The sequence below is a fragment of the Arachis hypogaea genome, chromosome 17, assembly GCF_003086295.3.
Source record: "Arachis hypogaea cultivar Tifrunner chromosome 17, arahy.Tifrunner.gnm2.J5K5, whole genome shotgun sequence".
Taxonomy (NCBI): domain Eukaryota; kingdom Viridiplantae; phylum Streptophyta; class Magnoliopsida; order Fabales; family Fabaceae; genus Arachis; species Arachis hypogaea.
The window spans coordinates 14,562,765-14,576,717 of NC_092052.1; the positions used below are offsets into that span (position 1 = coordinate 14,562,765).

Genomic DNA, 13,953 nt, shown 5'->3' on the forward strand with positions numbered 1-13,953 from the left:
TGTTTAAAAAATCAGAGAAATTACTTATTTTTTATTTTTTCTTTTCTCTAAAAACTGAATAAAGGACAATATTTAAAGAATAGCTAGTTGCATAAAAAAAGACACTTAATATAAAATAGAGAATGGTCATGTCATTAACTAAAACTAACTAATTTTAAAATTGAAAAAAAAAATTGAAAACAAATATTAAATTATTGATTAGAAGCACCATAACAACTTGTAACTCATTTTCATACAAGTTTACCTAAGGTTTTACTTTACGTCCAATTTGAGATTAGAATATCACACCTAAATTGCGTCAAGGTGCATGCCTTTGTTTTATAAAAATAACAATAATGTGCATTGAAACTAGTCATAATGCAAAACCATAGAATAACATTGAAAACGGTTCTAATATAAGAAAATTGAAAGCCAGGGGCTTACACATCATGAATTTGAATGAAAGAGGCTCTCATTGTCATCGTGTATATTAAAAGGTCATGCAGAGAACATAGCACAAAGAAAAGACAATTAAGCAAACTTAATTTAATTAATTTAACAAAGATTGAAAGGTGGCAAAGAATTCAAAAAATCTTTGCCACATCCTTCACTAGGCCACGGTTGGCTCTTGCAAATACCGTAAACTCTTCGTACGAAATGAATCCATCATTATTTGTGTCAAGTTCTTCCATCATCGTTTGAATCTCTTCTGGGGTCACTGACCCCAGAGATTTCAGTGCTTCCCCAAGCTCTGATGAAGAGATTTGACCGTCGCCGTTCGCGTCGAAGTGCTTGAATATGCGCTCGCGATCGGCGATATCTTCTGGAGAATCCTCAGCCATTGTAGAATAACTATTGTGTATGAAAAATTAACAACGATTTTGTTTTTAATTTACTTTTTATTTATTGTATGTTATGGCCTTATGGGGTTGCACTGAAATTTGAGATTTAGTTCAGTTGCCAAAGAGGGACACCCTTAAATATAGGAGTGTCCTTGTATGGCAACTTAAGGTAAGAAAGTTATTACCAAAAATAAGCATAGTTCAGAAATTGTTTTTACTCTCTATATTTTTATGGTTGAAAAATGTTTTCGCTATTTAGTTTGAAAGTATTTACCATTCAATCAATAGAAGAATGGTTGATCAATAAAAAAACAATTGATTAGAGAAAAAAAAATGGATGCAAAACAAGAGAATGATATGGTTACCATTTCGGCCTTTGGTTTGACCAAGCCTTTTATGGGCATTGGCAATCAAGTTTCAAATTTTCAATGTTGGATTTAGAAAAGTGATCAATTACGTTATCTTATCTTATGAATAAATGTTTAAAGTATGGTTTAAGTTAAATTAATGAATCACTAAAGAATCACATGGAGTAAGCAATGATGCATTGTTTTATTTCTTTTTGTAATAGTAATTAATAAAAATAAAAAAGCACCAAAGATGCTTTGTGAAGCAAAAGATTCCAGTTTGAAATCATTCTTGTTTAATATTCCTCAAATTCGTAATTTTTTCTATTAAATATAGTGATTTATGATGAGTTTAATTTTGATGCAGCCTTAGTGTAAAGCAGTTTTGCACGTAGAATCTTATTTATACATATCTATGTAAAATAATTTGTCTTCATCTTAATATAATTCAATTAACTCATCAAAAGAGGTATATTAATTATGCAGAAACACATCTACAAGACACTTGAATCTAAATAAGTTGCAGGTTCCATTCAATAGTGTACTAGTAGATGAGATGTGAATCGACACAATATCTTGTGTACAATATGTACATATAACAAGACACATCAACCGAATGTTGATACATGGAAAGTAACACTATGTTAAGTAGTGAAAGCAATACATGCTCTGATGTTGGATGAACTCAAGAATGGAGTGTTTGCTATATGAAAACTTTGCTTGAGTCAGCATGAACTTGCCAAATTATTGAAACAATTAGTTCTTATTCGTTGTAGCTTTTTCGCTTTTAAAGCAGCTAAGAATTTACAAAAAGCAAGTAGTAGTAGACTAGTAGATCCTCACAGAACTAGAGATTAGGCCGCGAATTTACGATACAGGCTTGAGCATGGCTTCGAGAACGGCTTCCTTTGTGGGCAAAGCTGGTATTGCGCCTCTCTCCGTCACGGTCAGCGCACCGCAGGCATTGGCGAATTTAAGAGCATCTCTCAATTGCTCCTCTTTCTGCAAGTTAAAAGGAAATGTATAGGAACAAAGAACGGTTAAATAGTTATGATACTTCCAAATTTGAAGACAAACCAGGCCTGGTACTTAACAACTGAGCCAAATGCAAATAGAAAGAAAAGTTTCACAATTCAACACACATGGTTGAAAAGAAAAAATCAATGACACTGGAACCACACAATCCACACCTGAAGTAATGAAAGATCTGCAGCTAATTGTGATAATATTCCGGCCACAAAGGCATCACCGGCACCTGTTGTGTCAACAGCATCCACCTTAAATCCCTGGACTCTTCCACTGAACTCCTGCAGAAAAAATAGGTAGGACAGGTTTTAAATCTTAAATACCATGATTACATTATTATAACTTGCAGCATACCTTTTTGTTAGAACCAATATTTTTTCAAGACTTGTTTCTTGATTATGGTTAATATAATAGACTAAATTAGTAATGAAACATCTCTGATATTGTTTTTATGATTTTCATTCCAACTAATAAGGCTGCGAGATTTAGAACACGGAAATTAAGCCTTGTTTTTAGCCTTGTTTCTAGATAACTGAACTCCGGAGAATGGTTTATACATCTATAGTGCTAGAAATAAGTCAAATAACTTGTTTCAATTTTAAAGTTGACAGGAATGTGTGCAGAAACAAGTGAGTTGTTACTTGTTACAGGCACTGCCTTTGAAGATACACCAGAGGGTGGCTAAAAAGAAGTATTAGATAAGTTGAAACTAAGTTTAGATGATTCTGTTGCCTCTTTTGAAGGGTTACCTTGGTGTAATAGCGACAACCATCTGCACCTTCAGTAACAAGAAGCAGCTTGAGGTCTGGATGGAATAGTTTACGAACAACAGCATCGTCGTATGGATCTTCGCCTTTTGTAAGAAAAGAAATCTCTTCTTCACTTATCTGAAAGATAATAATCAGATTGGTCGGTTAGTACTGTAGTTGCCAGTAGTAATCTGTGTTCTGGAAAAAGAGAACAAAAAGTCTATTGGGAACTAAAAAGACTAAGAAGAACCTTGATGATATCGGCAGTTTCCCATATACTCAGAATTCCTTCTCTGGCATTCTCTGCAGAAGGCCATAAAGGAAGCCTCAAGTTAGGGTCATAAGATAGAACTACACCGGCATCTTTCGCAGCTTTTGCAGCAGCAATGTGTGCTGATTTGCACGGTTCGGTAATAAGACTAATAGAACCATAATGGAAGATCTTAGCCTGTAAGAAAGAAACTTTGGATCAATTCAACTATGTTAAACTATAAACAACTATGGAGTGGAAGTGTAAAATGTTATAACATACTCACAATCATTTTAATGTTTTGTCTGATATAAAAGAAACCCCAAAGGGAGTTCTTAAAAGTTAAAATACAGAAACAAGAATGCTATATCAGCAATGAGGATGAATGTTTCAATCATTACTCAGTGAGTCATTGTGATTAAAGAAATCCACAAACTGCTAGTTGAATGAATTGATTTTGAGTAACTGAACCTACTTAGATTGAGTGACAAAATTACAATACAAAGAACATTGAACAACTTTCTCAAATAGAAACTATTTCGGTTTAGTTTGACTAACCACAAAACTAAACTTTGGTTTCACCTTTCTAATTAAGTCCAAATCAAGTTCATCTACTTGAAGCAGCATATCAGCACTGGGATTGCGATAAAACATGAATTCTCGTTCTCCATCACTCCTCAATGTAACAAATGCTAAAGCAGTGCGTGCGCCGGGGTCAAAACGCATCCCTTCATTGTTTACATTATTTTGCTTGAGTATATCAGCAAGCATATATCCAAATTCATCCTCACCTACCTGTTTATGTCAATGTTGGCAGTGTGGTTAAGTTTCAAATTAAAATAAAATCCTTCCTATAGAGACTAATGCATAGAAAGAAGCTTGAGAAATGAGAAGTATAAAATACCTTTCCAATAAAGGCTGATGAACCTCCTAAACGGGATATGCCTACAGCAACATTGGCAGGGGCACCTCCAGGAGCTTTCTTAAAAGCAGATGCATCGGCCAAAGAGAGGCCGCTGGTAGTTGGGACGAAATCGATGAGCATTTCTCCAAAACAAACCACAAGAGGTGATTCCTTTGTTTCAGATGTGCCATCACCAGCAACTGCCTTTCCTGTAACATACAAAGTTGAAAACAGAAAAACTCAAGTTCTCCAATTAGAAAATCATCCACAGGGTGCTTGATACAAGTTCATACCCCAAGTTGCAAAAAATCTACTCCCAGTTCCTCTAAGAGAAATGCCAGGAGGCCATCAGAATTTATTGCTTTTAGCCATCACTTAGCCACTCAATTCCTTTAATCTAATAATCCAACAACATATTTTATCCCATACTTTTAAACATTAATGACTAATTAATAGCCAAAAACAATAAATTCTGATAATCCTCTAGCATTTCCGTTCGTCCAATGTTCCAAACAAAAGATAGAAAGCACTACTCACTCATCTTTATTGTGCCAAATGCAGCATGTGCATAAGATTTGGATAAGAAAACGATAAATCCTCTCAAATACATATTCCTAATTACTAGATACAGAACATATATTGAGATCTTTTTATGTTCACAGGGTATTAAACAAACAACAAGTAAAAGCAAATTTCTTCAATTTCAGCTCTCAATTAATATCACAACATGAAAACAGAATGTTCCCATTCAAAATTGAAAACAAAACAGTGCTACCGCTCCTCATAGATCATTACCTCTGACATTCAACCTGAGAGGCTGAGGGAAAGAGCAAAAAAAGGACGAAGCTTTGATAGTGGGCTGAGTCTGACTGAGCTTGACTGAACCTGATGGAAGCTGATAAGAAGCCACCACCATGCCTTTGAAGCATAAAGCTCCACAGTGAAGAGCCATTAAACAAGAAACAACAACGACAAATAAGAATAATAATTCAGTCCTTGTTGTGATTGTATAGTTGATTGGTTGAAAGGGCGTGAGAATTGATGGGGGTTTAGTGTAGAAATATAATATATAGATGCTTTTGCTGGATTACTGTTTACTAGGTTGTTGTTGTTGCTGAGGTAAGCAAAGCAAAATTATGTGATTTGACTTTAATTAAGATTAAGAGTTTAGAGTGATGCTCTTCTTGTTAGTGTTCTCTGTTTCTGACCCAACTGATTTAGCCTGCTTAGTGCTTAATGCTCACGCTTGTCAATGGAGAATCTGTTATCTCTGCTCACATTATTGTATCTAATTTATTTTATTATTTATGAGGCTCACTAGTTTAATTTAAAATTAATGGTCTGTGCATAAGTTGTAGCAAGACGGAATATATGGAATGTAAGTTCAGTCTGAGAAGGAAAAATACCAATATAGAGGTGAAGATTGGAAAAAACATCTTACCAAAAGTTAAAAATTTTAAGTATCTTGATGCATCATACAGGATAATGGAAAGATTGAACAGGATGTAAATCATAGGGTTCAAGCAGGTTGGTCAAAATGGCGGAGTGCATCTGGTTTTATATGCGACAAAAAAGTGCCTTTAAAACTTAAAGGTAAATTCTATCGCACCGCTATAAGACCAGCTATGCTGTATGGTACGGAGTGTTGGGCAGCTAAAGGGGAGCACGAACATAAGCTGAGTGTGGCAGAGATGAAGATGTTGAGATGGATGAGTGGTCATACGCGATTGGAAAAAATAAGGAATGAAGATATAAGGGAGAGAGTTAGAGTAGCACCCATTGTGGAAAAGATGGTTGAATTGCGTCTCAGGTGGTTTAGACATATGAGAAGAAGATCGATAGAACATCCAGTCAGGAGGGTGGATGAGATGGAAGATAGACAAAGGGCGAAAGGCAGAGGAAGACCTAAGAAGACCATCCATGAGGTGGTCAAACGAGATCTACATGTAAACGGCCTCTCTGTAGACATGATACATGACAGAGCACAATGACGTCGTTTGATTCATGTATCCGACCCCACTTAATGGGACAATGCTTTGTTGTTGTTGTTGTATTATTTGCATCTTTGGTCTAGTTTAGAATCCATTTTATTAGGGAAGATGTCCTCTTCTCCTAGTCCTTAGTTTTGTCTGTTTGTTTTTTGTTATTTATTTTCAGTTACCAAACAAAATTTGAGACTAATTAAATATTATTTTATTACTTTATTAAATTCTTCATTTTAAAAAGAAATTCATCTAAGAAATAAAGATCAAGTTTTTTTTTAACGTAAAATTCAAGTCTTATCAACTAAAATAACTATAGTACAGAGACATTATCTTTTCCGGTTGAATATCTTTTCTTGACAACATTTATTTAATTTAACTAAAATGATGAACACAAACATATGATCAGGTTCAAACCCTGCAGAAGAGTGCTTGCTTTTGTATTGCTTGTTATCTCAAAACAGAAACTTCATATTGATTTAATAAGGAGTTGTTTGTATTTGTCACCAAACAAATTGTGAATATTGCTTATCGTTGGGGTTGGAGCAGCCTTTGCAATAATATCTTCTTATCCTCTGCTTATGTTGTGTGTTAAGGGGAATATATAGACAGATCACAAAGTAGTTCCAAGTTCCAACTTAATTAATGTTTTAAAATATGGTGCTATCCTTTACTGAAATTTTCTGGTTACAAGTTATGCACATTCTTTTCATATCAATAACAGTGGATAGAAAATTGAAAAACATCATTTTCTGAAGCTAATGGAGCCAAAAACATCAAAGTAAAAGGAAGGACAAGTAATGAAGTGAAAATATTCAGTTTTAAAAACATCACTTCTTTGAGAAATATTTATGTATTAATGTGTTCAATAATGCATATTTACATCCACTCATTTTATTTATGATATGTAAAAATTACATAGAGATATTATCATATTGGTCTGCTGTGTTATGTGTACAAGGTTGTGCAGAAAACATAACTACTAGGGCAGAAATTGAATATATATTGTTGAAAGTAATACTAAACTGACTTATAATTATATTTAGATTCATATTTAACCCTTTTCTTTTTATACATTTCATATCAAATCACGAGCTATTGTTAATTCGATACATTCATCAATAATACCAATCATGTTCATAATCTAAATGGAACTCTACCTTGAAAGTCACAGTATTAATACTAATCAGTAATTTTTTCTATTCCTATTTTTTATATGCAAAAGTGTCTCTTCTTCCTGTTTATGCTTGTGATAAAATTAATAACTCTTCAATTCGGCAATTCTTATAAAATAAAGGGATAAGTATTGTTTTGGTCCCTCACGTTGAGGGTCGGAATCGAACCCGTCCACAATGTATATTTTGATTTAAAATCGTCCTTAAAGTCGCATTTGAGTTTAAAATTGTCCTTTATAATATTTTCGGACGTAAATGTCCTTGCATCGTTATGAGGCAGTTATGATCATCGAAAATAATAATAAATATATATATGTATATATAGGAAATTAAAATGAATGGGAAAGTTTAATAATTATACATTGAATTGAAAGGAGGAAAGGGTAAAGCAGCGTGGAAGCCATTGTTGCAGAGCTCACCGTGAGGACCTGCTGGAGGGAGACCGCCATGGCTGCACGAAGCTCAACCTCGTCTCGAATCCCATCTTCGTCACAAGGTAGGCTGCTACTTTGTTCTCATGGTGAGAAGCCGGTGTTGCGAATCTCGGGGACCAAGGAGAACCCAGGTCGCAGATTTTGGGGTTGTGTCTACTTTGAGGTTTGTTTATTTACTTTTCTGCTGAATTGGGTCTTCTGGTGATGGAAGGGATGGTGATCTCTGTGGGTATGTGCAGGTGCAAGAAGGTTGCAATTTTTTTCGTTGGGCAGATCCAGAGACAGAGGTGGAGTATTCAGAAATTGCTAGGTTAAGGAAGAAGCTTTCGATGATGAAATCAAGAACTAAAGTGGCAGAGTGGAAGCTGAAGTTCGTTGCAGTGTTAGGATTTTTTGGGTGGGTTGGGTTTGTATGTTTGTTGTTGCAGAGTTGGTCTAAAGTAACGCAACAGTGTCTCATTCCGTTGAACCTGGTATGAAACATGTGTAGGTATATTCTGCTGTTGTTTTTGGTGGTGAATTGGTCTGGCTGGGGTTTATGTATTAGGGGGGTTCTTGATTGTGGTATGTTGAATGTATTTGAAGATGTAATATGACTGTCTTGTAAGCATGGTTGCATATTGAAATGAGAGTGAAAGTTTTTCTTGGCAAAACATGATTTTCATGATTGAACAATAAAATAACAGTGTCATTAAAATGGTAACAACCTAAATACATAATAAGCATAGTGTTTGACATTACCAGAACCTTAATAGAAACTTAACTCAAAACAACCTAACCATCAAAAGGATTGGCTGGCAACAAGCCAATATTTCACTACAACCAACAGTAGCACAAAGGCAAAATATAAGCAACAAAAAGCAACAAAATATAAGCCAATATTTCAGTACAACCACACTGGATTAACCAGAAGCTTAACACAAACTTAAAACAAAATAAACCAACATGCTAAGTGTTGTCATTTCCCTAAAGCAATCCCCATTTTTTTGGAGGCAACTTTGCCATTAACTTCAGTTTCCTGGGAGAAACATGAGGTCCTCCAGCAGAGCTAACAGAGTAGTGCCTAGTGGGTTGGCTTGAAGTTGTGGCAAAGGATGGCTGAGATGCTGGAAGAACAGTGGTGGTTGGTTGTGATGATGAAGTTGGTGGATCAGGTTGGGCTGAAGGTGTGGGCTTCATGGTCCCCTTGGGCCTGCCTTTAGGCCTTTTTAGTGGTGCTACAGTGTTGGACTGGGCTGAGCTTGTTGGTTGTGTTGCTGAAGCAACTTTTCTCTTGACAGTGAGCTTGGGAGTGGGCTGTGTAGATGCAATTTTTTTTCCTCCCTTAGCAGCTGGAGGGATAGAGTTGTTGCTTCCCCTGGATTGCTTGCCCTTGCTTTGTTTCTTGGAATTTTGGGCCTATGACACATTTGCAGTCAATACAGAAGAATATAAGGCTGAGTTAAAAATTCTCAGACAAGCAGTGTAAAAAAATTTAATCAATATACCTCATTCTCAATAGGTTTAGGGCATCTGCTTTTATTGTGTCCAACAACACCACATATAGAGCACCTCTGTTTCCCCCCCCCCCCTTCCTGGACATGTGAGTGCGGCTGCTCTGTTCTTCATCTCCAGCAACTGGCTTCCTTTTTTTGACTGGCCTGTGACTAGGCCTTCTGTATGGGGGAGGCATTACATCAGGATGTGGTGTAATCTCCCATAGGTCAGGGCCGTTCAATGGGTGAATTACTGTCTCGTAGCACCTCAAGTATGCTTCTCTCTTGTAGCAGTCAGCCACATAAGGTTCCAACTGAAGCCCTTTGAACTTGATGCAACCAATTGCATGGACACAAGGTATTCCACTCAACTGCCACCTTCTACAAGAGCACTCAGAGGATTCTAAATCAACAGTAAACTTATCTAACCCATTCATAACCTCATATTTCTGAGCAGCAGACCAATATGGACGCCAGTCACCAGCAGATCTAGACCTCCTCTCCAACTTGATTCTAATCCTAGGTAAGATTGTCCCTGCATACTTCTGAGCCAACTCCCTATTCTCTGCCCACCTAGTCATCAATTTAACCCGGATCTCCTCTAACATTGTAAGTATAGGTTTCTCTCTAGCATCAACTATGGCAGCATTAAAGCTCTCAGACATATTGTTAACCAGTGTATCTACTTTAGAATTATAGGTGAACCTAGATCTAGACCAATACCTAGGGGGGATAACAATTAGGTACCTATAGGCTTCCTGATTCACAGCTTTCAGTTCGGCCATGTTCTTCTCCCAGTCCCTCCAGTGAGTCGCCTTAGCACACCTCCACATTAGTTGCTTCAATTGTAACCCTGGAAACCATTTCCTGAAATTGCTGTATAGGTGCCTCACACAGAATCGATTCTCCACACCTGGTATAGCATCATCGTATGCTGGCAACAAACCCTGCAAGCAGAAAATGGAGGACCAAATAGTCATTGAGATATAGTAATTCATTGTGTCAATGTACATAAGTTAAATTCGGTTACACTTGCTTACTTTCTGCTGGTCAGACATAAAAGTAGTTCTTCCCATCTTCTCAACACCAATGTCAGTTGCAAGATGACTAAGGAACCAAGTCCATGAGTCCTTGGTCTCGGCCTCTACAACTGCATAGGCAATGGGCAGCATTTGGTCGTTTGGATCCCAACCAATGGCAGTGAGCAGTTGTCCCCCCTGTGGTGTCTTTAAAAAACATCCGTCTAGACCAATAAAGCTCCTACAATGGTTGAAGCTCTGCTTGCATGCTTCCAAGCAGATATAGATCCTTTGAAAGATACAGCAACTGGTCTGTGATGAGGCTACCTCATTATCAAGTTCAGGGAACCTTTGCACTTGTAAGCGAACAGATGTCCCTGGATTTGCCCGCATCAGCTCATGTGCATAATCATATATCCTCTTATACTGCTCTTGGAAGGTTCCCTGGATTTCATCAAGTGCAATCTGCTTGGTCCTCGTTGCCATTGACTTGGTGACAGTCAAGTTCCACTTTTTTTGAGCCTTTGACACTAACTCCCTAATCTTCACCTTCGGATTTGATTCCACTTTCTTCTTGAATGCCTTCCCTAGCCATCTAGAGTGCAAAATCTCCACCCTGTATGTTTGTGTACATGTGTGAGTCAAGTTCATGCTGCGAAGCTGCCAAGTATCCTCTTCTTTCATCTTCGCAGCATACAACCAAAACGGACACTCGCCAGTGCAAACTGCCCTAACCCTTTGCAGATCACACTTTCTAAATGTGATTGCCCGAGCCCTCTGCACAGCATATGCAGTCACAGTGTCCTTGAACTCTTCCCTGGTAGCATACACTGTGCCCACTTCCCACTTGTATTGGCTCATGTCTTTTTGATGCTTGTGAACTGGATAACTCTGTCCCTGGTGGTCTGAATCTGACACAGCACCTCCAACCTTGTGGTCATTCTCTATTTCATCACTCTCTGCTCCATCTTCATCCTCAAAGTTTTCAGTTGCAACCCTCTTATTTTTCACTGCCCTACTTTTTTCATTCAGCACATTAACATCTTGAAATCCACTGACAGCAGGATCAAGCTCATCTTCACTGCTGGTAAAGTGTAAATCATCTTCAGTCTCTTCCTCTTCCTCAGATGGTTCATACTCTGAATCAAAGCTATCACTATCACTATAGTTACTCATATTAGTATCCAGATTAACATCATCACCACCCTCTGTATTCTCGGCCCCAGAGATATCAGCAGCTGCATCAGATTTTTTTAAACCAGCATCTTCTCCTCCATACACAACCAGCTGTTGTCCCACATCATCCATCCTATGATTCCCCCCCCCCCAACATCAATGTATCCAGAAGCAGGAAACACCTCCTCTTCCTGAACCTTGTGCACTACATACAACTCAACATAATCTCTTACCTCAGTTATTTTGCACATAGCAATAGAATCTGCATCAGACTTAAACAACTTCAAATATTTCTCCAAGTCTTCATGTGTAGGATCCTTGAACCACAACAAAGGGATATTCTCCTCCACATATCCAAACTGCTTTAACTCTGCATAAACTTCAAATACGGACCACGGATCACCATCAATTTCTTCTATCACTGTTGTTTCTCCCCCCACATACTCTAACGGCCCATTCCGATAGGTAAACCATCCCCCATGGTAGACTTTCAGTTTAAAGTACACAATTGGCTTCTCCAACAACCTATACACAGTGCCATATCACACAAATAGAAGAAAAAAATTAAAACCTAAACCACACAGTGATGTTTATTCCTAATCTCAGTAAACGGTAAACAGCGAAACATACCTGATAGAATGTGCACGACCCTGCCTTCCAGTAAACCAGACTCGGCTGCGATCTTCACTCCAAGAACACCTTCTAGCGTTTCTGATTCTTCCCTAGGGCACGGTGGAACAACATTGGTGAAGTGAAACGTTATGATTAATGTTGGGTTTACGTTGAGGGTTAGGAAGCATATGAAGGGGTGAGGTGTTTCGTGCGAAACACAAAAACTTCAGAAGGGTATCATCGTCATTTATAAAAAGTTTACTTCTTAAAGGACGATTTTAAATTCAAATGCGACTTTAAGGACGATTTTAAATCAAAATATACATCGGGGACGGGTTCGATTCCGACCCTCAATGTGAGGGACCAAAACAATACTTATCTCTAAAATAAAAGACCAATAACATGTGCTTTTCTCTTGTTAACTGGGAAAACATTATTTCTCCCAAAAAGAATGGTAATCTTGGGATTAGAGACACTTCCAGTGTTAACATTGCATTAATGGATGAGTTAGTTTGGCAACTTCTTAATAGTAAAGATAAGCTTCGGGTAGTGCAACTCATGTTAAAAAAAATATTTGAAGTATGGTGTTGATTGGGATGGTAACATTCCATAGAATGCTTCAAGGATTTGGAGGAACATGGTAACAGTTTACAATCATATTAAAGATAGTTTTGCTTGGTACATTGGATCTACTGATCAATCCTTGTGGTGTGATGAATAGTCTCCTTTTGGTACTCCCCTTTTTATTCATAATTCTGAAACTAATTTTTTGATTAGTGATGTTCTGGTTAATTCTAATTGAAAATTTAACCACTTAGCTACCCCTTTACCTATTGGTCTGATTAAGTTAATAATTTAATTCCTTTGGTTGGTTCTCATTCGGGCTAGCATTGGACTCCTAGCTCTAACAAGATGTGTACTGCAAGGGATGGGTATTTGTGGATTTCAAGGAAAAAACATACTTTGAATGAGAATAAAAACACTAATTATAACTAATTGATGGCTACAAATTATAAAATATGTTGTTTTCTAGCACTTCTCTTAATTAATACCACCTTTGTTATTTTTCTAAAAAATGTATTTATCAAAATTTCAAGTTTATTGTCCTAAAAAGGAATATCAAGAAAAAAATCCAAAATATTAATTTTTCGTGTAGTAATATCGAATTAAATTATTTATGTAATTAATTTTTAGTACTTACTTCGACACAATAACTAATTTATACGTATCAATACAATATAAAAGATGGACGAATAAAAATTTGTCACATAAATTATACTTATTTTTATCAGCATTTGTTTTTATTTATTTTTTAGAATATATTATATAATTATTGTGGATAAGCAGTGGAAGAAGGACGTAGTGGATGTTAAGAGGGTGGGAAATCGGATCATCTCTATCAAACTTGTGGTAGAGGGAGGTACTTTTCATGTGATTAGCGCTTATGCACCGAAAGTGGGTTCTGACGAACAATACAAGATAAGGTTTTTGGAAGATCTAGAGAGTTTGGTCCAAGGCATACCTTCATCAGATAAGATTTTCTTAGGAGGAGATTTAAATGGCCATGTTAGAAGAAAAGTGACTGGGTATGGAAGTATTCACGGAACCCATGGTTTCGGGGTGATCAATGCTGAGGGTAAAACTATTTTGGACTTTTCCTCAACCTTTGACCTTCTCATCGCAAATACATGTTTTAAAAAGAGAGACGGATATCTTATAACCTATAAGAGTGGCATCACAAGCTCTCAAATCGACTTTTTCTTGTTGAGGAGAATCGACTGAAAAATTTGCATTAATTGTAAAATTATCTCGGGGGAGAGTTTGACAACACAACATAGGGTGCTCGTCATGGATTTTCACGTTGAGCAAAGTTGAGAAAAAGACATCATACGAAGAACCCAAGGACGAGGTGGTGGTGGATGAAAGGTGATGAACAAAGAAACTTGCTAAGACGGGTAGAAGAATAGGCAAAATGGGATGGGA

The 13,953-nt window shown here is 37.0% G+C and overlaps 2 protein-coding genes across 3 annotated transcripts; both read right to left on the reverse strand.

Annotated features, from left to right (window-relative positions):
- Nucleotides 1-373: 373 nt before the first annotated feature.
- On the reverse strand, nucleotides 374-1,076 carry LOC112766056 (polcalcin Ole e 3-like). The gene has a single exon (XM_025811906.3). It carries the CDS (start codon nucleotides 819-821, stop codon nucleotides 564-566), a length of 258 nt encoding a protein of 85 aa, XP_025667691.1. The 5' UTR covers nucleotides 822-1,076; the 3' UTR covers nucleotides 374-563.
- Nucleotides 1,077-1,680: 604 nt separating this feature from the next.
- Nucleotides 1,681-5,375, reverse strand: LOC112765601 (probable fructokinase-6, chloroplastic). 2 transcript variants are annotated; one of them, XM_025811494.3, is made up of 7 exons: nucleotides 4,893-5,375; nucleotides 4,098-4,306; nucleotides 3,776-3,988; nucleotides 3,194-3,391; nucleotides 2,944-3,081; nucleotides 2,359-2,475; nucleotides 1,681-2,170 (listed from the first exon to the last, which is right to left on the reverse strand). In XM_025811494.3, exons 1-7 carry the CDS (start codon nucleotides 5,047-5,049, stop codon nucleotides 2,036-2,038), a joined length of 1,167 nt encoding a protein of 388 aa, XP_025667279.1. In that variant the 5' UTR covers nucleotides 5,050-5,375; the 3' UTR covers nucleotides 1,681-2,035. The 2 variants fall into 2 exon arrangements, with proteins under 2 accessions (XP_025667279.1, XP_025667278.1); XM_025811493.3 differs by having other exon boundaries at nucleotides 3,752-3,988.
- Between the last annotated feature and the right edge of the window lie 8,578 nt (nucleotides 5,376-13,953).

What these genes read in the sequence shown, in the direction of transcription:
- LOC112766056 (XM_025811906.3), bottom strand. Translation starts at nt 821, where the DNA reads ATGGCTGAGGATTCTCCAGAAGATATCGCCGATCGCGAGCGCATATTC.
- LOC112765601 (XM_025811493.3), bottom strand. Translation starts at nt 5,049, where the DNA reads ATGGCTCTTCACTGTGGAGCTTTATGCTTCAAAGGCATGGTGGTGGCT. An exon ending in AACCAAAGTTTAGTTTTGTG is followed by an intron (nt 3,392 to 3,751) that starts GTTAGTCAAACT and finishes TCTTTCTTACAG; the next exon opens with GCTAAGATCTTCCATTATGG. An exon ending in AAACTGCCGATATCATCAAG is followed by an intron (nt 3,082 to 3,193) that starts GTTCTTCTTAGT and finishes ATTATCTTTCAG; the next exon opens with ATAAGTGAAGAAGAGATTTC.